Source organism: Heteronotia binoei, chromosome 5 (assembly GCF_032191835.1).
Source record: "Heteronotia binoei isolate CCM8104 ecotype False Entrance Well chromosome 5, APGP_CSIRO_Hbin_v1, whole genome shotgun sequence".
Taxonomy (NCBI): Eukaryota; Metazoa; Chordata; class Lepidosauria; order Squamata; family Gekkonidae; genus Heteronotia; species Heteronotia binoei.
In genome coordinates, this window is record NC_083227.1 from 140,293,131 (window position 1) to 140,318,442 (window position 25,312).

The 25,312-nt window shown below is 43.5% G+C and overlaps 1 protein-coding gene across 2 annotated transcripts; it reads left to right on the forward strand.

Annotated features, from left to right (window-relative positions):
• The first annotated feature begins 586 nt into the window (after positions 1 to 586).
• Positions 587 to 20,007, forward strand: CCNI2 (cyclin I family member 2). 2 transcript variants are annotated; one of them, XM_060240513.1, is made up of 7 exons: positions 588 to 743; positions 12,095 to 12,251; positions 14,259 to 14,393; positions 15,002 to 15,076; positions 16,701 to 16,841; positions 18,158 to 18,388; positions 19,406 to 20,006. In XM_060240513.1, exons 2-7 carry the CDS (start codon positions 12,138 to 12,140, stop codon positions 19,799 to 19,801), a joined length of 1,092 nt encoding a protein of 363 aa, XP_060096496.1. In that variant the 5' UTR covers positions 588 to 743; positions 12,095 to 12,137; the 3' UTR covers positions 19,802 to 20,006. The 2 variants fall into 2 exon arrangements, with proteins under 2 accessions (XP_060096497.1, XP_060096496.1); XM_060240514.1 differs by lacking the exon at positions 15,002 to 15,076 and having other exon boundaries at positions 587 to 743; positions 19,406 to 20,007.
• Positions 20,008 to 25,312: the final 5,305 nt, after the last annotated feature.

Genomic DNA, 25,312 nt, shown 5'->3' on the forward strand with positions numbered 1-25,312 from the left:
ACAACATCTATCGGGTCTCCTTTGTCCACATGTTTGTTCACCCCCAGGTATGATCTGTGGTTAATATACATCCACATATTCATACACTAAAGATGTCCCAGGCAGAGCTCAGGATATACTAATGATCCCCTAGGACACTGGGATTGCACCGAAGCAGAAACTGTAGGTAATAATCCCGTACACGAAACACACGTATGATCCACTTGTTGGGAAAGCGGCGGAGGGAGAAGAGCGAAGAAAGTGTCGACATCCATTCCCCCAATAAACACACCACCTTAGGAGGTTCATGCAAGGTGTCACGTAGCAGCATCTGGGCCCTGATGAGGCTCAGGCATCCCCCAAGATTCAACAGGGGAGGGCGATGCGAGCAACCCCCAAGCACAAAGGCGGAGCCTGGCGCCGTCTGAATCCGCCCTCTAAAAGACCGTCCCTGCTTTTGTTCGCTTCCAGAAGGAGCTTGTAAACAACAGCCAGCGTGCCAATCCGGACCTCGTGGGGTTGCCCCGGGGCTTGGAAGGAAGGAAGAGGGGATTGCGCTCTCCTCCGTGCTTCTTTTTAGCAGGGGCCAAACCATTCACTTCGCCAAATACTATGATCCGCAGAGACTTTCCCTCCGCCTCAGTCGAGCCGTTGACTGCAAAAGTGGCGCCCCGCAGCATGAAAGAAACAACAAAGCCGTGAAAGACAAAGTCCCTACTTAGCAGCCGAGCCTTTCTAATGTCCTGCCCGCCCCCACCAGGGAGGTAAGATACGATCCGGGAAGAGGGAAGGGAATGGAAGGGTTAATTGTGGGAGAGACGTCGGGGCGCACCAGTAACCCTGTGGGGAGAGCGCTTTTGGAGATATGTCCGTGTGCTATAGATTTATTTGTTTAACTTACTTTCTAGGCATTCTGCTCGGGAATTTTCTCGGCAAAGGTGGTGGCTTTTGTTATTCTTTTTTGCAAAGTGTCAGCCGGTCATATGATCAATGTCATATGTCTCCTGTTGTTTTTCTTTCGTGCAAACGGAAGGAGGGCTGTGGTTTGGCTGACTCTGCTTGGGCTGCTTGCTTTCTTGGCTTCTTGCTCCTCTTTGTGCAAAGCGGCTTCAGGGGGTTTTGATGATTCCAGGAGCACTTCACCCGTTATCTCCCCTCCCTCCTAGAAAGGAGTTGAGCTAAGTTTCAGACCAACACATTATCAATGGTATTGAGATAAAAAAAGTTAAGTGGCCCCTTAAAGCTCCTTAAGCCAATCATTCTTTTCATATTTTGGACGGACTCCCCTGGGGTCCAAACTGGGACAGTATTGATGTGACCTTTTTTTTTTTTCCAAATAAAAAGTTTGAGGACAGTTACCTTGGCAGAAGGGAATATCTTGGGTGCCTCTGATTCCGTTACTAGGGTTGTGACTCCTAGACTGAAGGTTGGGAACCTATTTGCACATTCTGGGGTTCTCTGTGGACTTTAGTGTTTCACCAGTGTTTGCTGCACTGCTGTGTAGAGGCAACTCACGCCTTTGGAATCTTTGTCCTACCTGCTGTCACAGCTCCCTGAAGTGCATTCAATACTTTGGTGCAAAATAGGAGTCAAGTTGCACCTTTAAGACCAACTTAGTTTTATTCAGAACGTAAGCTTTCGTGTGTTCTCTAAGCACACATCATCAGACAAGGAATCCGGTACAGTGAGCAGAGCCACACATAGCTGGTAGGCAGTGGCTCAGAATGCAAAATGGTACAAATTTAAGATCCAAATTTAGCATTATAAACTGAAGTATATTCTATGACACATGGGCTCTGTCTAGACAGAGTTGGGCTGAGCTTTTGTGGACCTTTCAGATAATTCAGTGTTGCGCCCTTGGCGCCCCCCGGGGTCCCTTGGTGTGGCCGTCGCCCCTCTCCCTGCGACAGCCCCTTTTGGGTCTCCCGCTGGTGTCCCCTGAGGTCTCAGAAATGGGGGGGGGAAGCCAGGTTACCGCATTGCAGGCTCCCTGTCCCCTCCAGCTGTGCTTGGGCTCCTGTCTCTCTCAGTTGGCAGCCCCTCTGCAACATCAGCCAGCTTCCTCCCCGACCTCTTGGCCCGCGGCCTTTTATCCCTCATCAAGCTCCCTCCCCTCTCCCTGGGTCCCACCCCTGGCTGGCTCCGCCCCTGTTAATAAGCCCGGACGCTGAGGCGTTCTGGGGCTTGGCCTCTCTGGGGCTGCTTGGGTTGTCCATGGCCATAGTAGAGTGTCGGGACACGGCGGTGCAAGCCGTTGTGGCTCGGCCGGCCTGCCCCTCCCCCGTCGAGCTCCTTCCTCACCTCCCTTCTCTGGCCACCGCTGACACTGCGAGGTAGCCGATCTCCCCGCGCCTGAGGATGGGCGCGCTAGCTTTGGGGGCCAGGGGGTGTTGCCAGCGGCGTTGCTCTGCTGCCGGCCGTCGAGGTACGTTGGGGTTTGGTGGTGGGGGCTGCCAGGGTCACCCCGGGTAGCCCCTCGGGTGCTAGTGGGCAGGGAGGGAGACTAGCAAGAGCAGGGGGGGGGCCCCCGCGGAGTCCCGGCCCGGACTGGGCGGGACATTCAGATAATTTCTACAGCACATCCACTTAGTTATCAATGGGTGTACTTTGGAGAAATTGATTTGAGAAGAATAACAAAGGATCTAGTCATGCATACTTTCCACTTAATTATAAAAACATTTTATGCAGCACAGGCAGAACTGCAAGCAGAGTTCTTGGGATCTTCAGTGGTTAAAAAAATAGGAAGGTGGCAGTGAACTGCTATTCTGTGTTACATACATCTTTTAAAACCAGATGTAAAGAAAAAATGCTAATGTTATATGCATTTGTCATGTTTTCCACGTGTTAGCATCCGGATTAGAAGTGTACATTTATAGCTAGAGGGTTCTCTAATACCCTTTACTCTAAACGTAGACAAAATAGTTCACCCAGGCATTGGTTGCTGCTGGCAGAGTAAGGGCATGAGTAATTATATTTAACTGTGGATGGACGATATATGACACATGGCATTGTGTGTAACAACACAGCTGACTGCGTGTTTATTTTCAACAGCTGGAAGAGTTGCAGAGCTGTTGTTCTGAAGGAAATCCTGTCTTGTGTGATGCAACTAAATTGTTCATAGTCAGCTTTGTAAGGAATGTGGTTTCTGAAATTTTGATCATTTCAGAGAGCTCTGAGAGAGAGCAGATAAGAAGTGCTATAAGGGTGAGGTTTGGCTTTCTAAACAGCTGGGGAAGTTGTTGAGAATTTCTGAGTTTGTGTGACTGTGTGATTGCTGAAAATTCTGAGTTTGTGGTTGCTGGGGAACTGCTGTTTGTTAGGTTTGAGTGGGCTGAAGGTGATTGTTGCTGATTGATTAGGAGTGGCTGTGTTCCTGGGGCAGACTGAGGCCCTACCCTCTTTGCATTATTAAGCTGCGCCTTGCCAGAGGCACGAGCCTTTGGCGCGAGCTGAAGTGCGCGAGCTAAAGGGCTCTTGACCTGGGGGCTGTATAAGGACCAGGAACCCAGATCCCTATTTTCCTTGAGTTCCCAATAAGGTAAGCAGACCCTCCAGAAGGAGAGCCACATAAACAAACAGGATTTAAAAGGGGACTGTATATTTTTGAAAAAAGCTATCATGAAGGTAGAATGACAGCAGGGGGGTGGGGGCTTTCCAGTGTTTTGCACTGAGTGTCACATGTATGATTATCTGTCCACAGGACAGAAGTTTTGGGTGTGTGCTCGATGCAAGGAGCTCCTGGTACTCAGGGAACGAGTTCGTACCCTTGAGGCCGAGGTGACTGACCTGGAGAAGCAGAAACAGTCAGTTAGGCACTCAGAGAAGACTCTCGGGAACGTATTAGATGAGCCCCACTCTGAACATGGCAGCCCGTTGCTGCCAGGGAGCATGAGGGTCGAGAGGAAACAGGGTACCGTGCTGAGGATAAGGGGAATGCGCCCTCAGAAGGAACCTCTTCTTCAGTTGGTGAGCGGGTATCCTTTTGCGTCAAGGAACCATCCCTGGGCAGGGAGGGGGGGGGTCTTGGTAGTTGGTGATTCGATCCTTAGGCAAATGGACAGCTGGGTGGCAAAACCGTGTACTGACCGTATGGTGACTTGCCTGCCTGGTGCAAAGGTAGCAGACATTACGTGTGTTGTAGATAGGCTGATAGCCAGTGCTGGGGAGGAGCCAGTGGTCGTGGTGCATGTTGGCACCAATGATGTGGGGAAATGCAGTCGTGAGGTCCCGGAGGAAAAATTTAAGTTGCTAGGCAGGAGACTTAAGGCCAGGACCTCCAAGGTAGCCTTCTCAGAAGTGCTACCTGTTCCACATGCAGGTCTGGAGAGACAGGCACAAATTAGAAGTCTCAATGTGTGGATGAGACGATGGTGTAGGGAGGAAGGGTTTAAGTTTGTTAGGCACTGGGATGCTTTCTGGAATAAGCAGGAGCTGTACAAAAGAGATGGTCTCCATTTGTCTCCAGATGGAGCCAGGCTGCTGGCGCTTAAAATCAAAAAGGTGGCAGAGCAGTTTTTAAACTAAATCTTGGGGAAAAGCTGACAGGAGATGAAACGTCTCTGGTTCGGGAGGACTCATCTCAAAGAGATGAAGGGTTAGCTGTTACTTTTCTACCGGGTAATGGATCAGAGTTGTCCACTGAGATGGTTACAAACAGTATGGACTGTCTGCCAAAGTCTCGAGGCAGCAGGAGGAAGGTTGCGGGCCTAACTTGCCTGGGAAATTATAGATGTTTGTATGCAAATGCTAGAAGTGTTCAAAGTAAAACTGGTGAGTTGGAATGTTTAGTATTGGGGGGGAGAAACATAGACATTGTGGGAATTTCAGAAACTTGGTGGAATGAGGAGAATCATTGGGACACGGTGATTCCTGGATATAAGTTATATCGGAAAGATAGGGAAGGGTTGGAGGTGGGGTGGCTCTGTATGTCAGAGAGGGTATACAGTCCAGTTAGACTGAGGTCAGAGAATTAGATTCCCTTCTAGAAATCCTTTGGGTCGAAAGAGAGGGCCCAAAAGGAAATTTAACTATGGGAGTTTGTTATCGCCCACCAAATCAAAAGATAGAGGACGATTATAATATGATGGAAGGATTAGAGATGGTGGCTAAACATAAAAACTGTGTCGTAATAGGTGATTTTAACTAGCAGACTCAGTGGATCAATATGTGTTCTGGTCGAGAGAAAGAGATTGAGTTTCTAGACGTTCTCAATGACTGTGTTATGGAGCAGATGGTCACAGAACCTACCAGGGGTGGGGGGATCCTGGATTTGGTCCTCAGTAATGCCCAAGACTTGGTGAGAGATGTAAAAGTGATCGCACCGCTTGGGAGCAGTGACCATAACGTTATTGATTTGACCATTTGTATAAATAGAGTTGCCCCAAAAGACCAGCACAACCACGTTTAACTTTAAAAAGGGGTAAATTCTTTAAGATGAGGAGCCATGTGAAGAGGAAACTGAAAGGAAAGGTAAATACAGTCAAAACCCTTGGGGAAGCTTGAAGGCTATTTAAAACTACAATCCTAGAAGCTCAGATAAAATATATACCACAAGTTAGGAAAGGCACAAACAGGTATAAGAGAAGGCCTGCATGGTTAACAAACAAAGTAATGGAATCAGAGATTTCAGGTTTTCACGGCTGGCATCATCATTAGGGTTTGTAGAATCTTTCGGGCTCAAGTGCCATGTTCTACTGGAGAAAATTTTTCTTCCAGACGTTTCGTTCTCAGCTGCGGAGAACATCCTCAGTGGCGTTGCAGCCGGAGCAGGCGCTCTGACCTTCTTGGCTGCTGTGCATAAAAGGTAAGAAGGACTCTTTTAAGCAATGGAAAGCTAGTTCAAGTGAGATTAATAAAAGGGAACACAATCAAATGCAAGACTGTGATCAGGCAGGCAAAAAATATGAGGAGCATATTGCAAAAAACATAAAGAGCAATAATAAAAATTTCTTCAAATTTATTAGAAGCAGGAAACCAGCCAGGGAGGCAGTGGGGCCTGGATGACCAAGGAGTCAAAGGATTACTGAAGGAGGGTAGGGAAATGGCTGAGAAGCTGAATGCATTTTTTGCTTCCGTCTTCACTGTGGAAGATGAGAAGTGTTTGCCCACTCCAGAACCACTAATTTTGGAAGGGGTGTTGAAAGACCTGGGTCAGATTGAGGTGACAAGAGAGGAGGTCCTATAACTGATTGACGAATTAAAAACTAATAAGTCACCAGGTCCGGATGGCATACATCCAAGAGTTTTGAAAGAACTCAAAGTTGAACTTGTGGATCTCCTGACAAAAATATGTAATCTTTCATTGAAATCTGCCTCTGTTCCTGAGGACTGGAAGGTAGCAAATGTCATCCTCATCTTTAAAAAGGGTTCCAGAGAAGATCCGGGAAATTACAGGCCAGTCAGTCTGACTTCAATACCGGGAAAGTTGGTAGAAACCATTATCAAGGACAGAATGAGTAGGCAAATTGATGAACACAAGTTATTGAGGAAGACTCAGCATGGGTTCTGTAAAGGAAGATCTTGCCTCACTAACCTGTTACAGTTCTTTGAGGGGGTGAACAAATATGTGGACAAAGGGGACCCAATAAATGTTGTTTACCTTGACTTCCAGAAAGCTTTTGATAAAGTTCCTCGTCAAAGGCTCCTTAGTAAGCTCGAGAGTCATGGAGTAAAAGGACAGGTCCTCTTGTGGATCAAAAACTGGCTAATTAATAGGAAGCAGAGAGTGAGTATAAATGGGCAGTCTTTGCAGTGGAGAACGGTAAGCAGTGGGGTGCCGCAGGGCTCAGTACTGGGTCCCATGCTCTTTAACTTGTTAATTAATGATTTGGAGTTGGGAGTAAGCAGCGAAGTGGCCAAGTTTGCAGATGACACTAAATTGGTCAGGGTGGTGAGAACCAGAGAGGATTGTGAGGCACTCCAAAGGGATCTGTTGAGACTGGATGAGTGGGCAGATGAGGTTCAATGTGGCCAAGTGCAAAGTAATGCACATTGGGGCCAAGAATCCCAGCTACAAATACAAGTTGATGGGTTGTGAACTAGCAGAGACTGATCAAGAGAGAGATCTTGGAGTCGTGGTAGATAACTCACTGAAAATGTCAAGACAGTGTGCGATTGCAATAAAAAACGTTAACGCCATGCTGGGAATTATTAGGAAGGGAATTGAAAACAAATCAGCCAGTATCATAATGTCCCTGTATAAATCGATCGTGCGGTCTCATTTGGAATAATGTGTACAATTCTGGTCACTGCACCTCAAAAAGGATATTATAGCATTGGAAAAAGTCCAGAAAAGTGCAGCTAGAATGATTAAAGGTTTGGAACACTTTCCCTATGAAGAAAGGTTAAAACATTTGGGGCTCTTTAGCTTGGAGAAATGTCGACTGTGGGGTGACATGATAGAGGCTTACAAGTTTATCGATGGGATGGAGAAAGTAGAGAAAGTACTTTTCTCCCTTTCTCACAATACAAGAACTCGTGGGCATTCAATGAAATTGCTGAGCAGTCATGCTAAAACCGATAAAAGGAAGTTTTCCAAAGGGTGATTAACATGTGGAATTCACTGCCACAGGAGGTGGTGGTGGCTACAAGCATAGCCAGCTTCAAGAGGGGATTGAATAAAAATATGGAGCAGAGGTCCATAAGTGGCTATTAGCCACAGTGTGTATATATATGTATATATATAATTTTTTTGGCCACTGTGTAACACAGAGTGTTGGACTGGATGGGCCATTGGCCTGATCCAACATGGCTTCTCTTATGTTCTTATGTTAGAACAGAGTATTGTGTTGCAGCAACAAAACTATAGGAAGGGAGACGAAAAACTCAACAGCAGCAAAATGTCCAGATAGCTGAATGATATCCTGTCAAAGTTTTTCAGTTCTCAGACATCCAGGGCACTGTTTTCCCATTATGATTTGAAGCAACAAAGGAGCATTGTTGCTGTCCCCCCACCCCACCCCAACATACACATGGGGTATTCTCTATGCTTTCCTCATTTATCCCTTCACACACTGGAGGGCTTGGTGCCAGCCTTTTAACAAAAACTGCTAGTTGCTACAGTGCTATAGCACTGTAGAAAGTACCATTTTTTAAAGTTGGTCCCCCCCCCCCCAAAAAAAAAAACCCTCTTGTGGCATGGGATGTGGGGAACTGCAGAGGTGATGGGATGTCTTTCTGCAATAAAATGGTGCTGACATGGCCGGGAGGTAAGGTGTTTCTTGTCCATACCACTGCTGCAAAACTGCTTTGATTGTGATCTTTCAGGGAAAATAGCAGCAAAGCAGATTTTGGAAAAGAATGGAGCAAAGCAGGGGGAACGTTGGAAAACTGATAAGCATGCTTTAAAAAACCCAGTTTGGAGCACAAGTGCCTTCCTCATGAAAGCACCCTCAGCATGTGAGAATCATTCACAATGTGATATTATACATCTCGGCCTCTTTTATTCATGATTTCTATGTTTATTACTTGTATGTGCATCCATAAACCTTTGTTTCACTCATGAATACATGCTCCTAAATTCATCTGGCAGTAGGACTTAAAACAACAAATCGTTAAATTTGACAAAGCTCTTGAGTCTTCTCGTTTTTCCCGTTTCAGATTATATGACAATTCCAGCATTAGATCATGATAGATCTATTGGCTAGGGCTTTAAAACTGAGTGCAAGAGTTTGCTGAGAGACATTTGGAAAAGGTTGTGTACAGAAGTGATACAAAACATGTAAATCCAGGGCAAGCAAACACCATAACAGTCCCTCGGGCATCTTTGCCTACTGTGCTGGTTTTCTAGTTGTGGAGAATGTTAGATGCATAACAAATTTTGAAGTATAAAAAGCATGTGGTCCTTCATTTTGAAAAGATAGAGTCCATTCTCTTGTTAACATTTTACCACCGCATTCTACAGAATGGGTTTTGTGCTGGGGTTTTCTTTGAATCTATGATAGTGCAAATGGGGTCAACAAGGTTCACAAATGCAGGAGAATATTGTGGTCAAAGCCCACTTCAAACTGTTACCAGTAGAATTAGGCTTACTAGAAACCTGGAGGAGGGGGTGGGGAGCCCTGTCTTGGGTTGCTACCTTGCAAGTTGGAAAATCCTGGAAATTTGGGGTGAAGCTTGGGGAGGTCAGGGTTTGGAGGGTGAGGAACTTAGCAGGGATATGATGCAATAGACTTCACCAATGTTCCCTCTAAGCTGCAGAGTCTTGTGAGCAAAAATTCTACCTTGTGAGCTACTGGCATTACAGCTGTGAGCTACTGCAGAAATTATTGTGCTGTGGGGTCAATTTTCCTAAGCTACGACAAAAATGTGTGAGCTGGAGGCTAAAAATCTGTGAGCTAGCTCACACTAATTCAGCTTAGAGGGAACACTGGACTTCACCCTCTGAAGCAGCCATTTTATCCAGGGGGACTGGTCTCTGTAGTCTGGGAGATCTCCAAGCCTCACTTGTAGAACGAATCAAACAATAGAAATCACCCTAAACTTCACTATGTTTCCAATATAAGTATTACAATAATTTTTCAATAATATTCACAAATAACATAACATCATAGATAGAAGTCCACAATGGGAAAGTTATTGTCATCAAAGTCCAATATCCTACTGTCCAAACAAGGGGCAGGTGGGCCACCGAGAGGAGAGGCAGGTCCCAGGGCTGGAAGAAGGCCTTTCAGGTAAGGCTTGCTGGGGACTCAGACCATGGGGAGGAGGGGGTTTACTCTTGACCCCCTTGCTCCTTCTCTGACTGCTCCAGGTAGAGGGGCTTGGACCTTTGAGGACAGGTGAGGATGCTTTTCCTCCTCTCTCTCTCTGCTGCTGTTTCTGTCCTCACCTAGGCCACTTCCTGTCTTCCCTTGGCTCATTCTTCCTAGTCCCTGGCTTCTCCCCCCTTGAAATTACTACCCTCCTACCTACTCAACCACTCACAAAAGTGGGGGAAAGTGCTTGTGTTGAGGTGCTTAGGAAGTATCTTGTAAATATCTGTTTGAAGTCCGATGTTCATAAATGGGACCATTTTTGAACATCGGACTTCAAACAGTTATTTAGTGAATCATAGAACTGACACAAGCATTTTGCCCCACTTTTATGAGCGGTTGAGAAGGATATTGGACTTTGATGACAGTAATTGTGGACTTTCCCATTGTGGACTTTTCTGTTTATGATGTTATAAATGTGATTTGTGAACATTATTGAAAATTGTTGAAATACTTATTTTGAAATATAGTGAAGTTATTTGTAGTTATTCATTCATGGTGATTTATTGTTTGGTTCAACCTTTTTTCTGTGAATCTCTTTGGATTCTCACCAGGAGGTTAGCAACCCTAGTCCTGTCCACCTAGCAGAAGTTTAATGTGTGGAGATGGACAGGTGAAACTTTTCGTGGCATGGAAGTAAATAACATCACCTGGTAAGTAGCATTTTATTAAACTGATAGGACTTCCCTCCTCCATTCTAGCGGCAAACCTATGTGGAAGCTCTGCATAAACAGAAAATAATACAGCAGAGAGAAAGATTCTGTTCCCTCCTTTTCCTAGGATTGTTATGCTGAGCAACCAGCAGGAGGAATGTGGGGAAATGGTATGGGAGGATTGGCATAACTAACAAAATGATGACATTTCCAGGGAATACCCAGAAGTACTGGCAGCAGCTTTAGGCATCTCCAGAAATGCAGCAATGGGGAACAGGAATTCTGGGCAGGGAATCTCCCACTCTGACTAGGGGCTTGGCAAACCTACCCTTTTCTTATGTGCTGTTTTCTGTCGACAGCAAGTTTTTAACATAGGGGCACATTCTATAATGTGTTCTTCCATAAGCCTCACCTGTAGTCTGGGTGCGATATGATCCATTCTGCTGTTTCAGATCTCTGTCATCTCATTGCATTGCATAAAGCCCTGCTTGGCAGGGAAAGGAACGGGGCAAAAATTGAATGAATGCATGTCCAGATTTACACATGTGAGAGAATGAAGGCATAATATGGTGAAGTGGTAGAATTTCCTGTGCCATATCAGATTACAATCATGCTTGAAATGGGTTATAAACTCTTTACAAATAGGAAACCAGTGAGCAAACAAAGAGAGGACACAGCTTTCTCCCTACTGGCTATTTTTTTTTTTTGCGCTGAGGTTTTTTTAAAACAGCAACCATGGAAAAAGCATTCAGAGCTGGAACCTGGAGCAGTGATGCTCTGTGTTCTTGGTGCTTGGGGACAACAGTGGGAGGACTTCTGGAATTCTGGCCCCACTGGTGGATCTCCTTATGGTACCTGGGGTTTGGACTCTAGTGTGACACAGAGTGTTGGACTGGATGGGTCTTCGGCCTAATCCAACATGGTTTCTCTTATGTTCTTAACCTGCCACCTGTAGTCTGCCCAGGTGTGTCCGTTATATGACTTCAACATTCTACCATCTAATTCCCTTGCTTGTCTAAACCAGGCCTACAGAGCAGACAACCGAGGAAAGTCGCTGGATACAAAGAGCTTGGAGATAGCTGCCTTGCGGCACAGAGCCCCCTTCAACATGGTAGCTGTAAAATATGCATCATCCTTCACCCAGAATAGGCAAACAAGGGGATGAAGAGAAGATTAAAAACAGAGTGGTATAATGTCTGCAAGTACAACAGCTGTTGGGGGGCGGGGCGGACATGTCATGAATGTAAAGCACTCGGTCATGAGGGATTAAAACTAGCCATGGAATCTGGTCAGCACAGCTTGGGAAAATACTGAGCTGCTGAGAGGATTTGTCACCAATACCAATAGTTTGGTGCTCTCCACTGTTGAGTAAGGTACATGCAAAATGGCATCAGTCTCTTCAACTCACACAGGGCTTCTTCTTTTTTTGCAGGAGCTTTTTTGCATATTAGGCCACATGTTGTAGCCAATCCTCCAAGAGTTTACAGGGCTCTTAGTACAGGGCCTACTGTAAGCTCCAGGAAGATTGGTTACATCAGAGGTGTGTGGCCTAATATGCAAAGAAGTTCCTGGAACAAAAAAAGCCATGAGCTCACATATTTACAGTAGGCCTCTCTGAGCTGACACATGTCTGTCCATCAACCACTGTCTGAAAATAGACTTTTGATGAGATTGGGTTTTTTTGGGAAACATAATTGTTTTTGGTTGCAGGTAGTGCTTCCAGCCAAGGAAACAGGCCTACTCAGTAGCCGCTATGAAGTGCACAGGGCCTTCAAAGAGTGAGAAAATTGCCTTTGTATTGGAGTATGCTCTAGCCAGGGAGGCAAAGATTTGGAAAGTGCCCATCTTCCAAGATTTCACACTAAAGGTATTCTCTTTCAAGCCTCATATGAATGGAGTGTAACATTATATATGAGAATTATTTTTTTTTTAAAAAATATATAGACTAGGGTTGCCACTCCCCAAGTGGGGTCACAAGAAATCGGGACCACAGAGGTGTGACTATTGAGAAAACAACAATAACACTTCTCCATGTATAAAATATACCAACAATATTCTATAAATGTATTTACTGGCAAATCCAAATAATAGTTCCAATCAAACCATAGTTGCAATGAAATAGTACAGTGAGAAAATCACCCACTACCCACGATGCAACTAAAAACAATTGTTTAAATTGTTTTTATGTTTTAATTGTTGTTTTATTGTATCAGACACACTAATGTGTTTGCGTCGACCCTTGGTTTGTGAGCTGGCCTGAGCCTGCCTTTGGTAGGGAGGGTGGGATATAAATTAAATAAATAAATAAATACTGTCCATATGTAACGACTTGTTCTGATTTCATAACATTTAGAACTTTTGTGAAATCAGAACAAGTCGTTACATATGGGCAGTAGTTGCATCGTGGGTAGTGGATGATTTTCTCACTGTACTATTTCATTGTAACTATATGGTTTGATTGGAATTATTATTTGGATTTGCCAGTAAACATATTTATAGAATATTGTTGGTATATTTGTACCTTATACATGGAAAAGTGTTATTGTTGTTTTCTCAGTCCCCAGGTGGGAGCAGGGGATCCCCTGGTTTGGAGGCCCTCCCCCCTCTTCAGGGTCATCAGAAAGCAGTGGGGGGAGGGAAATGTCTGCAGGACACTCCATTATTCCACTATGGAGACTGATTCCCATAGGGTACAATGGAGAATTGATCTGCGGGTATCTGGGGCTCATGGGGGGCTGTTTTTTGAGTTAGGGGCACCAAATTTTCAGCATATCATCCAGTGCCTTTCCCCAAAACACCCTCCAAATTTTAAAAGAATTGGACCAGGAGGTCCAGTTCTGTGAGCCCCAAAAGAAAGTGCTCCTATCCATTATTTCCAATGAAGGGAAGGCATTTAAAAGGCGTGCAGTCCCTTTAAATAGGATGGCCAGAACTCCCTTTGGAGTTCAATTATGCTTGTTACAACCTTGTTCCTGGCTCCACCCCTAATGTCTCCTGGCTCCACCTCCAGTCTCCTGGGTCCACCCCCAAAGTCCCCAGATATTTCTTGAATTGGACTTGGCAACCCTACTGGAGACTATAGTCTGATTGGCTGCAGTAATGGAAATCAGTCACATACCAAATTGGCCAGATCTGAGGATGCTTAAATCCAATGCTTGGAACCGTGAACTGATAAGGCAGATTTTTCTACAAACCTGGAAAATGCCCCAGTTTGCAGGAAAATCTGAATGTTTGAAAAAAAATACATGGGATGGGAGGGCTGCCAATCTCCAGTTAGGGGCAGGGGATCTCTCAGTTTGGAGGTCCTCCCACTGCTTCAGGGTATCAGAAAGAGAGGAAGGGGGAGGAAAAGATCTGCTAGGCACTCCATTATACTATATAAGCAATGGAATTCTCTCCATTGTGCAAAAGACTGAACATGGGTAACAACTGAACATTTCTGTTATCGCTTCATTTAATTGTATGTATCAGCCCCTTCTTATTCTTATCAGATGGGGAAAGAGGAACAGAGTACCACAGCTGGCCTTGAGCCCAGCTTCTGCTTGGGCTGCAGAACACATTCCTTTGGATCTGGGAACTTTTATTTGTGCAGGACCAGCATCTCTCAATGAACCAGGCAGAGGAAAACACTGTGCAACGGAGGAACACCTCTGTCACATAAGAAGAGGGGTGCAAAAAGAAGTAAAACTTATAATCCAAGCCCATGTCTTGTATTCAGTGGACAATGGTCAACCTCAAAATCCATCCTGGGGAGAAAAAAATAAAGATCCCTTTTTTGTGTGTGCCTAGAATGCTACATGCTGACTGGCACAACAGAATTTCTTGTAATGATCTTTATATTCAGCCTTATTTCAACTTGATTATCTCACTTTAGGGCACAGACATTCCTCCATCTTATTATGAGAAAGCTGTTTTGTGGATTGGAGAATTAAGCTCACTGTTTCAGTTTTGTCCTGGAACGTTTGCCTTGGCCACCAGTATTCTGAACCGGTTACTGGCATCAGTGAAGGTAAGGAGCTTTGGCCTCTCCTCTTCGTGTGCAGAAGGTCCCAGGTACAATCCCTGGCATTTCCAGTTAAAAATTTTCAAGTGTTAAGTGATCTGAAAAACGTGTTCCTGAGACCCTAGAAAGTGCAGTTCATCAGCAGTAGACAATACCAACCATGACAGACCCACAGGCCTGACTCTGTTGCAAGGCAGCTTCACGTATTGTCCATTGACACAAATTGGACTCCCTTTGAAACCAACAGCTGAGCTCCATGCTTTAATTCTAGATGGAAATAAAATATTGTTTGTAGCAGCTATAAGAATAGCATTGATCCCTCACTGAATCTCATGATACATAAAGGAGTGATTGTTAAACATTTTTCCCATGCCCTTTTATCTGGGCTGTGTAACTTGAGTTACACCCACCTCCACCACCCATTCCCCCCACCCCACGTGACTGTGTATCCTTCAAGAGCATTACTACTGTGATTGCTAGATTATTTCTGCTACATGCTGCAGTATAATCAGGCAGCTTAAAAACTTAAGCTATGGATAGTAATCATTCTTTTTTCCTATTTCGGCATTATCCTCCATTCTCTCACCCCACCCCATCCCATTCCCCACTTTCAGGCACAGTTAAAATACCTCCAGTGCATTGCGATTGCTTGCCTGGTTGTTGCAGCCAAAATCAATGAAGAAGACGAGGTATGTATGTTTGGCTTTTAATACAGTGACCCAAAGGGGTAGGGTGGGGGAATCAGAGGATAAGATGCTGACATGATAAGATACATGTGGCTACAACTTCTCAAGGCACCGTGTTGGTCAACATAGGTGCAGGGCATCCCACACAAAGTTTAACAGGGCTCTCTGTCCTGCTGGGCAGTCAGCTGCAATCCCATTATAGACATTTATTATAATGTTTTGGGCCAGTGGCATTATACTAACAAAGCTAGATCTTTGGTGCAAAAAGACTCTTACAGTGGAGTCTGGGTGAGTCGTGTTTAGTCTTAATCTGCCTGTAGCCTTCTTGTCAAACTGTCCTTTTCTTAGCTGTGCATCTGATTCCTGTGCCATATTTATTAATGATGGTGGCTGCTGTTGCAGTAGTATTGACTCATGCTACAATGCCAGCAACATATCCTAGTGAAGCAGACTGTGCTAGCACAGTGCCACAATCTGCAACACTGCATTACAGAAACAGACCTGTTTTTAATCTGGAATGTGATTTTTTTTCCCCCTGAGCAGCAGAGCATCAGATAAGCTTGAATCAGTTGGCCTCATATTCTTTTGTTCTATTATTGTGAGGAAAAATGTTTGCCTTTCTTAAAAGAGTTCTCTAAATCAAGGGGGATAGTGGCCCACAATGTAGGTCTGATTATATACTGTCTCAATGTGAAACCAAAGATACTGTTGAGGTATCCAGCAGGTCTACCATGCAAAGGTTTGAAGCAGACTTCATCAGAATTCTCAGGATTTGAACCTTTGTTCAGTGTATGTTTTAGGTTTGTGCCTACAACCAATGTTCCCTCTAAGCTGCAGAATCTTGTGAGCAAAAATTCTACTGGTATTAAAGTTCTGAGCTACTGGCATTAAAGTTCTGAGCTACTGCATAAATTAGTGTGCTCTGGGGTCACCCCTCATGAGCTAAGACAAAAATGTGTGAGCTGGAGGCTAAAAATCTGTGAGCTAGCTCATGCCAACTCACCTTAGAGGAAACACTGCCTACAACCTGCAAAGTTGGGGGTTTTTTTTGCCAGTTTGGTGTAGTGGTTAAGAACACAGACTCTTATGTGGGAGAACTGGGTTTGATTTCCCACTCCTCCACATGCATCTGCTGATGTGACCTTGGAACAATCACAAGTTCTCTCAGAGCTGTTCTGCTCAAGAGCAGTTCCAGGAGAGGTCTCTCAGACCCACCTACCTCACAGGGAGTCTGTTGTGGGGAGAGGAAGGGAAAGGAGATTTGTAAGCTGCTCTGAGACTCCTTCAAGCAGTGAAGGGCTGGGTATATCCAATCTCCTTCTCCTCCTCCTCTTCTTTCCCCCATAGTTTCAGAACAAAAAATAAGACTATTGAGTCCAAGGACACCTTCATACTTACCCTCAGCATGGATGAACATAAGGGGATTCATTACAGAGAAAAATGAATAGTGTGATTGTAGGGGGGTGGGGGAGAGCTTAGATATTTAATATCAGGCAGAGTTTATTTAAAGGAATCTGGTTGATCACACTGACCCAGTAATATTCCACACACAATACAGAGAATTTTTGTAGGAATTAGGTTTCTTTTATTATTATTATTATTATTTTCTTTTTTGTTTTTTAAACAGATAATACCATCAGTAAAGAAGCTTGTAGTGCAGAGTGGCTGTAAATGTTCTCCAGCTGAGATTTTGAGGATGGAAAGAATTGTACTTGATAAACTTCACTGGGATCTTTACACAGCAACATCAATGGATTTTTTAAACATTGTAAGCACAAAACATTTTCCCTCAGAAAAGATTAGATTTTATTCTGTACCAAATAAGACTCGAAAACAGCAGTGATGCACTGTGTACATCCCATCTGGTTAGCCTTGCAAGTAGGGCTGCCACCCTCCGGTGGGGGCTGGAGCTCTGGAGAAAATGGCTGCTTTGGAAGGTGGACAATGTGGCATTATACCCTACTGAGGTCCCTCCCCTCCCTAAACCCCCACTCTCTCAGGCTCCATCCTCAGATCTTCAGGTATTTCTGAACCCAGAGCTGGCAACTCTACTTGGAGGCATAACACTTTAGGATATCAGCAAGTCTTGTGAGGAATATTACTGTGAAGATATTTAACTTCCTTTTTAACACCCCGCTATTCCAAATCCCGAAGCCTGGTTTACAGATGATATATACTCTCATTTTGAAAGGACAACTGAAGATAGACTTTGAAAAAAGATTTCTCATACCATATCACTATAGACCACTTTTCTCTTTAAATACACACTGAAAAAATATTTCTAACAACCTGCACTCTGTAATACTGTACATAAAAAGCTTTCAGAGGTTTTTTTTTTTTGCTACATTTCACAAATAGATTATCTTGAATCTTTCTTTTCCTCTCCCTGCACTAAAAACACTCGACCCTCATTTTAAGGTAAATTAGATCATTCTGATCTGGCACTTAAATCATATTTTATTTGCTGAATATTCATAGGAAGAACGAAAGCTTCCCTTTAAGAAGTTACTGTGTGCTATAGTAAGGCAAAAACCATGTGCTATGACAATGTCTCAACTCTTCTCTTTATGGCAAATGGTGGGTATTTGTTCCACCTTGGCATGAGGATTGTTTTGAGGAAATATCCCATCACAACCAGGATAGAGCGATTGTTAAATTGGCTTCAAGCATCATCAGTGATTTCTTTTCTTTTTCTCTGTTACCTCTATTGGCTGGCTTGAACAGTGCTATTTTTAATCAGTCATACAAATGGGACGCCAGACTCTCTGAATCAATAATTGCAACAATGCAATGAATTCAGAATTAGTTACATTCAATATAAGCTTAAACATTTCAATATTTGGCAACTACGACACAAAACGGTAACAGTAGAACAAAATAACAAACTTCTGAAGAGATTTCCTGCCATGAATAATTAGTTTGCACTTCTGGTCAATGACATATGAAAACGTACAAAGTTCACTGTTGATTTCTGCTCTTTTTAAAATATTTGTGAACATGTGGTGTGAATTTATATATATCTATATATATGTATATATAGGTGTAATATCTTTATATCTTTTTTAATGTTTCTCTTCCCTCTAGTTCCATGCCATGGTGATGTCCAAGTGGGCCCATCTGCTACATGGGCTTCCTCAGAGGAATCCTTCCCGCCATGCCGCATTCTTGACCAAACAGCTGCAGCACTGCATGGCGTGCCACCAACTGCTGCAGTTTAAGGGCTCCACATTGGCTTTGGTGATCATTACCTTAGAGTTGGAGAGGCTGACTCCTGATTGGTTTCCTGTGATAACAGATCTGCTAAAAAAAGCACAGGTAGGAGTCAACATGGCCTCTGCACCACAAATGAGGCCAATACAAAGATTTTTTTATAAAATTAAAAAAGAAACCTCATGAATATTTATAAACCAACGTTGCACGTTTTTTAATGTACTTCTCAGGAGTGCTTATATGTTTGTTAGAATGCATTTTTTTTTACAGGATGCAAAATTCTGTTAGTTCTAATGGAAGTTAATGCTTTGATGGAGAACCGTCATTCAGAGACCATTGTTAAGTTATGTGATGCATGGCACCGTGCCTGATTTAGGTCCCGCTTTCAGCTTAGCCCAGCATGTACTGTTTTTCCTAAACTGGATCTCACCACAATTTGGGCTGCTGAGAACTTGTTAAACCATAGCCTTTAGGATGTCAACATCGTTTTACTTTTTAAATCTCACCTGGAGTCTCTCATTGTGTGGCTTCCTCCAGTCCACCAAGCCATGCACTAAATGAGCACCTAGGGAAGTCAAGGATCGTTAGATGCAGTACTCTTATCAATGCAGTTTCCTTGGAGCTGAATACATAAAGTGGGGTTGTCAGCTGTGCTAACCGTTATGGAGGTCAGCACAGAAGCACCATGGAGGTATGGGTGGGAAATGTTAGGATAACACAGAACTGTAATAATGCCTTTTCTTACTCTACCTGTGCTACCCTCTCCTGTTACAGTAGAACTTAGAGAATTCTTCTTTGAAAGAGAAGAACTCAGCAACTTGGCAGGCGTCGTTATGTACCTCCTGCTGCAGCTTACATAACACTGAGTGCTGTGTTAAAGCACCATCATTTGTAGGCATCACAGAATGTGCAGAGATTCCGCATGCAATACGTACGCAATGCGTATTGGTAGCATAACGCATATTGCTGGAGTAGACTTTAATTAATTTCATATAGCTGTATATGCATGGCAACAAAAAGGCTGTGTGTTTACATGTTTGTATACTAGTTAAGGAACACTGATGGTAGCAAATGCTTTCACAAATTTAGAGGAAAATGACTTTGTTATATCTTGTATTGCAGATTGACAGCACTCAGTTCATCCACTGTAAAGAGCTTGTTGACCAGAATCTCCAGTCTTTCCAACCATTCAACGCTGTCTATATTTTCAACCCTGCAAGTCAAAACATTCAGGCCCATCTGGATGAAAGTCTACCCTGCTGTTATTCCATGGTGAAGAAATCAGTGCAAATTAACCTACAAGCCAGAGGGAGCCAGGCAGTCCCAGCAGTTTTCACACCTCTCCAAGGCAGTGCTTATGAAGACGATATGGAGACAGATGAATTCTATGATGGATTCAAGTACTTATACAATGAAGATGGGACCTCGGAGGCTGGACAAAGCAGCAATGATCATCTGAGACAAAAAGAAAGTAGCCGTTTCTGTCCCCCATTACAGCCCGCTCCTGAGATTGACTAGTGGGGCGGGTGGTTGCTCTGTTATAGCAAGGGACCAGCCAGTATCCAAAGCTATTTCTAGTATATCAAAGGATAATAAGATGTAAATAGAAAGCACTGCCCATTTTGGAATCCCAACTCCCCGCCTTTTAAATTGCTTGTTACAAAACTGTACACTTTCAGGGTGGGTTGCTCTGGTGTAATCAGAGTATAAAGCTCACAAAGTAATCTATGCAATGAGCAGCTAAAAGACAAAATCTCAGGGATCGATTCAACAGTCAGCAGCTTGGACTTTATATTCTGCACTCTCAGCATACAATAGGGCCTAATTCCAGGGGCTGAGGGAGAACTTTCTAAAGTTTCACCTTTCAGAGTTTGCCTTTATTTGGATACTAGCTCTGCTCTCCTGCGGAAGCTAAGTTCTGTGTCACTGTTCCTCAGTAAGCTGTGGATGAATGTGAAAGGTTACATGCAAAGGCAAGTAGGGCTTAGTAACGCAGGATAAGGTTCCTGCAGGTATGCTTCGCTGAAACCTTAGGCCTGATATTTAAGGCCCAGCTTGTATATTGATTAGGAAGCAATCAAATGGGTGATTACTTGGGTAAAATGAATGAAGCAGGCATTAAGGCTAGTACAGATTGTGCCATAAAAGGAGATGAGCTTTAGTGAATAATGTTACATTTTTGCCAGCTGAGGACAGTAGAAGTGTTCAGCAGCTTCAGGACAGAACCATAGCCTTTGGAACTATCCCAAAAACTGAGGACAGTAGAAGTGTTCAGCAGCTTCAGGACAGAACCATAGCCTTTGGAACTATCCCTAATGCATTAGCACTTTTTTCTTCACACATCATCTCTGGGTTGTTTTCCACAATTTCTGCTGCTCTTTGAAAGTAGGGCTGAGGACTATCTACGGGAAATGTCAATAATCAAATGTCACTTCTAAAAAGCAACAATTGCAGTATTTTAAATTGATTTATATATTAATGGAGAAATGCAATCATGGAATGCAATCATGGGCCTTTAAGTGTGCAAAACTTGAAATAAGCTATTTTTTCATATTATTCACAAGAAACCATTTATATAGCCCTTAAGTGTGCGACAGGCTCTTTTGTTTTCTTGACGCAAGCTGACAAGACAAAAATGAGTTTGCAATGCCAACTCTTCTGTATCAGCACAGACACCACCTCAAGGTTGTTTGCAAAAGTAGGCAGGCTGTTGCTTGCTACTTCATAGTATGGCTAGCCTTCTTTAGCATGTTAACAGGGCAGTTCATGTGTAAAACCATATATATATTAAAAATGTGCAAAATGGTGCTAAATATATCAAAGTGAACCTATCTAAATGCTGCATGGTACCCATAGTGAACTTATTGCATGTTTATACATTTACTGTAAATGCCAAAAGGCAAAGTTTGCTGTGGGGTTCAAAAACTGATTTGAACACATATGGTAGTGTAGTAGGGTCGCTAATCCCCAATTGGGGGCAGGGGATCCCCTGGTTTAGAGGTCCTCCCCCACTTCAGGGTTATCAGAAAGTTGTGGGTGAGTGAGGAAATGTCCACTGGGCAATCCATTATACCCTATGGGGACTGGCTCCCATAGGGTATAATGGATAATTGATCCGTGGGCACCTGGAATGGGCTGTTTTTTGAGGGAGAGGGACCAAATTTTCAGCCTAGCATCTGGTGCCTCTTATAACCTCCCCCCCAAGCTTCAAAAGATTGGACCGGAGGGGCAATTCTATGAGCCCCAAAAGGAGGTGCCCCCTCCTCCATTATTTCCAATGGGGGGGAAGGTATTTAAATGGAACACGGTCCCTTTAAATGTGATGGACAGAACTCCCTTCAGAGTTCAACCATGCTTGTCACAACCTTGCTTCTGGCTCTACCCTCAAAGTCCTCAGATACTTCCTGAGTTGGTCATGCAACCCTATAGTGTAGAGGTGCCTGTGGATGCCGTGGCACCTGCCAGGACCTTTTCTGGTGCTCACCAAGTGCTTTGAGGAAGTGGATGGGGCTTTTACCTAGCAAGGCTTCCTATTGGCTGTGCAATTTTTTTTTAAATGTTGCTTTGGAACTTCACTGTGTTATTGACATTAAACTGTGCCAAGTATTTTGTGGCTGGCTTCACCTCCTGAGGCAGCTTTTTTTTTTTTTGCTGTGCCTAACATGCTGGGTCAGAATTCCAGATTTGCGTGCAGGCTCAAAAGGGTTGGGGTACATGTGCTTACTCAGCTGACCACTTGCTAGGACCCAGTACAGTATTCTCAGGCACTTTTTCTGTGCCTGCCGGTTATGTGAATAGACTCAGGGTCATGTTGGAATGCATCAGGGAAATGGAAGCAGTAGTATAAAAACAACTGGAAAAACTGTGAAGGCTGTGCTTAGTGCTAAAGGAAGAAAAGATAGAAGTGTCTTGCCAGCACAGTGGCTGATAAACTAAATGAGCAAGGATTCCAGCATTTTGAAATCACAGAATATCAGACCAAGACTCTTTTATATTGCCTTCCACAATATTGTCTGAAGGTCTCATTTTTAAAGAAACACTTGGAACAATATTGGCTGTTGATGCTTTTTGTTTATAGGATCAAAAGCATCGACTGTTTCTTTGTCAAACTGACTTAACTAGCTTTTACGGAGGTAAGTTTTTTTGTTTCCTAAATGAGAGGGATTTTTTTGGTAATTATTGTTAAATAAAAATTTAATTGTTTTGCTTTAAGACTGACTGCAATCGCAACACTTTTGGTACAGACAGAAAAACACTTATCAGACCAACTGATCACATTCAATGCCAACAGATGAAGTGATGACCACTGCTTTAAAAAGTGGATTATAAAAACTCAAGCAACACAGGTCTATCACTGGTTATAAGCCACATCTACAGAAAAGATTCAACATTTTCAGAGAGAATATGCTATTAAATATTAGTTACTGAAAAGGGATGGAATTGTGAAGAGCTCCAAGAGGATCTTTTGAAACTGGATAAGTGGGTTCAAAGTAAACATAAGGAAGGGGATGCACACTGGAGCAAACACTCTTAACTTCACCACTGGTGTGGTGTACTTATGATTTACATCTCAGAATAGGATCTGGGTGGCCCAGGTTCTATCCCACTCTGCCATGGAAGCTTGCTGGGAGATCTTGGGTCTGTCACGCACTCTCTGCCTAACCTATCTCACAGCAATGCGAGCTATACTGGGTCCCCACTGGGGAGAAAGGCAGGGTATACAATAAATAAGTACACTTTATATCCTGGTGAGGTCTGAACTGATGGTGACTGACAAGGAAATACCTTGGAGTTTTAGTTGACAGCTTAATTAAACGTTGACTCAGTGTGCAGCAGCTGTAAAAAAAAGGCAAACTAAGTTGTTAGGAAAGACGCTGAAAATAGGAAATAAATGTTAGGAAAGACACTGGAAATAGAATGGCGAATATTGTAATGCCCCTATGGTGCAGCCCCGTTTGGAATACTGCAGACAGTTCAGGTTGTCCTGTCTCAAAAATATATTGCAGAGCTGGAACAACTGTAAAAGGGGCCACCCTAAGATCAGAGGGGGGAGCACCTTTCCTATTAGTAAAGGCTAAAGAGTTTAGGGAAAAGACAAGTAAAGGGGGACAAAGTATGGCATGGGGTGGGAAAAAGTGGGAAAGACTCCCATAACAGTGGCACTCATGGCACCCGGTGAAACTGGTAGTCAATAGAATCAGTTGTGAAATTTGCTGTCCATAAGCATAATGATGGCCAATAACAAAAACAGGCCAATAACTAAGATTTAAAACGGGATTAGGCAGATTCATGGTGGCCAGGTCCCTCCATTTCAGAGGCAGCAAACATCTGAATACCATTGTTGGGAGGCAGCCTCAGGGGACGTGGCTTGGTTACAATGTCACGTTGGTACTGTAGAGAAGCTGGTTGTCTGGATAAGCCCTTATGCTGAACCCAAGGTTTGATGCAATGGAGCACCTCTTGTGTTCTTATGGAATAGGTGGACTTCTGGCTTGATCAAGCAACACTTTTCTTGCTGATCTGGCAAACCCCCAGCCAGACACTGGCCTGCATCATTGGCAGTCAACTAAACAAGGTCTAAAGCATTCCTCCAGCTTCAGGCAACCTTGTGGAGGGGGAGGGGGAGAAGAGACCAAGCTGGAAAAAGCATTCTCAGAACAGAGAAAATCTTGATAGCCTAAGGTGGAACACAGCCTACTTTATAGTTTAGAACACTGGAGATCCTGAACTTGTTTCCATATTTTGTCCTAATAATTGTTTTTATTTGGAGTTCACTAGTTTGCAAAAAGAACCCAAATTACAAAACCGTGGTCAAACCCTATAACCATCCCCACACAGGGAAGCTCTCCTTCCACCACTGGTTTCATTCCTACATCAACACTTTCCCCCTCCAGATTTCAAGGAGCTGAGAAACGAAAGGTAACATATTGAATGCAATTACTTTGCTACTTCAATGGGTCTATTTCCAGTTTTCATTTTCTCAGATGTTATTTCTGAATGTTAAAAAGGGCAATATCCATGTATCTAGGTTACACAAACCCAGTATACATGTTTTAGAGAGAAAGTGATGTAATTCTTTCAATTTTGCTAGATCTAAGAAATAACATGTAAGACATTCCCTCTACAACTGCCTTCTGCCTTTTCTCCCCCTCCCTACCTCCTGCATTTATTTGTCCTTTAAAAATGGTTTCACAATCAGATCCAGTGTTTGGTTTCCAGAGGGGAAAGCATTGTGGAGGCAACACAGCCATCACTCACAACAAGAAACATAGACACAAAAATAAGAAAGAGGAAGAAAACTGATCAGAGAAGGAACCCAGTTCAAATTAGGCACTATTTTATTATGAGGAAACATAAGTGACTTTCCTTCTGCATACACTCCCACTATAAAATTCACGCTGGAAAAAACTCTGCAAAACAATTTAGTGCCAGAGGATGTAAGAATTCTGCAGAGATTATAGGTATATTTAAAGCTTCTTGAAACCCCCAATCCCAAACCCAATGTATGGTTATTAGTCCCACAAAAACAAGTTTTTTAAAAAATTAAAACAGTGGGAGTCAGGTAGTGCATTTATGTTATAGGGTGTTAATAGACCCGAAGTCAAAATTTACGCCCCCTCCACCCCTAAAAAAAAAAAATCAAAACCACATCAAGTCTCCATTTACAGTGGCAGAGTAAAGCAGCGAGTCTGGAGGGAGGGGTGGGGGAGGGAATCAGTTTTGTATTGAACACAGACAAGTGTGTACACAAGTGCATTCAGTCTGCCACTAGGAAACTTTGATTAGGGTTTTGTCCCCATGAAGTAAGATTAGTACTTTGGTTTTAGTGCATGCCATGCATTTAGCCTGAATTAAAACGCTGGGTAGTTGAACTGCCAGAGTTCTAATTAATCAAGAAACCTGGTCAGGCAAAGGTGTCCAAAATCAGATGCTGCTTTATCATCTCTTCTGTGCAACACAATGCAAAACATAAAAAAAGTGGAAGCACCAATTAAATTTCTTCTGCGTGAGTTGTTTTGGCCTTAATAA

Coding starts and splice junctions, on each gene's coding strand:
- CCNI2 (XM_060240513.1), top strand. CDS start 12,138: ATGAAGTGCACAGGGCCTTCAAAGAGTGAGAAAATTGCCTTTGTATTG. Junction 15,077..16,700: donor AAATCAATGAAGAAGACGAG/GTATGTATGTTT, acceptor TTTTTTAAACAG/ATAATACCATCAGTAAAGAA. Junction 18,389..19,405: donor ATCTGCTAAAAAAAGCACAG/GTAGGAGTCAAC, acceptor CTTGTATTGCAG/ATTGACAGCACTCAGTTCAT.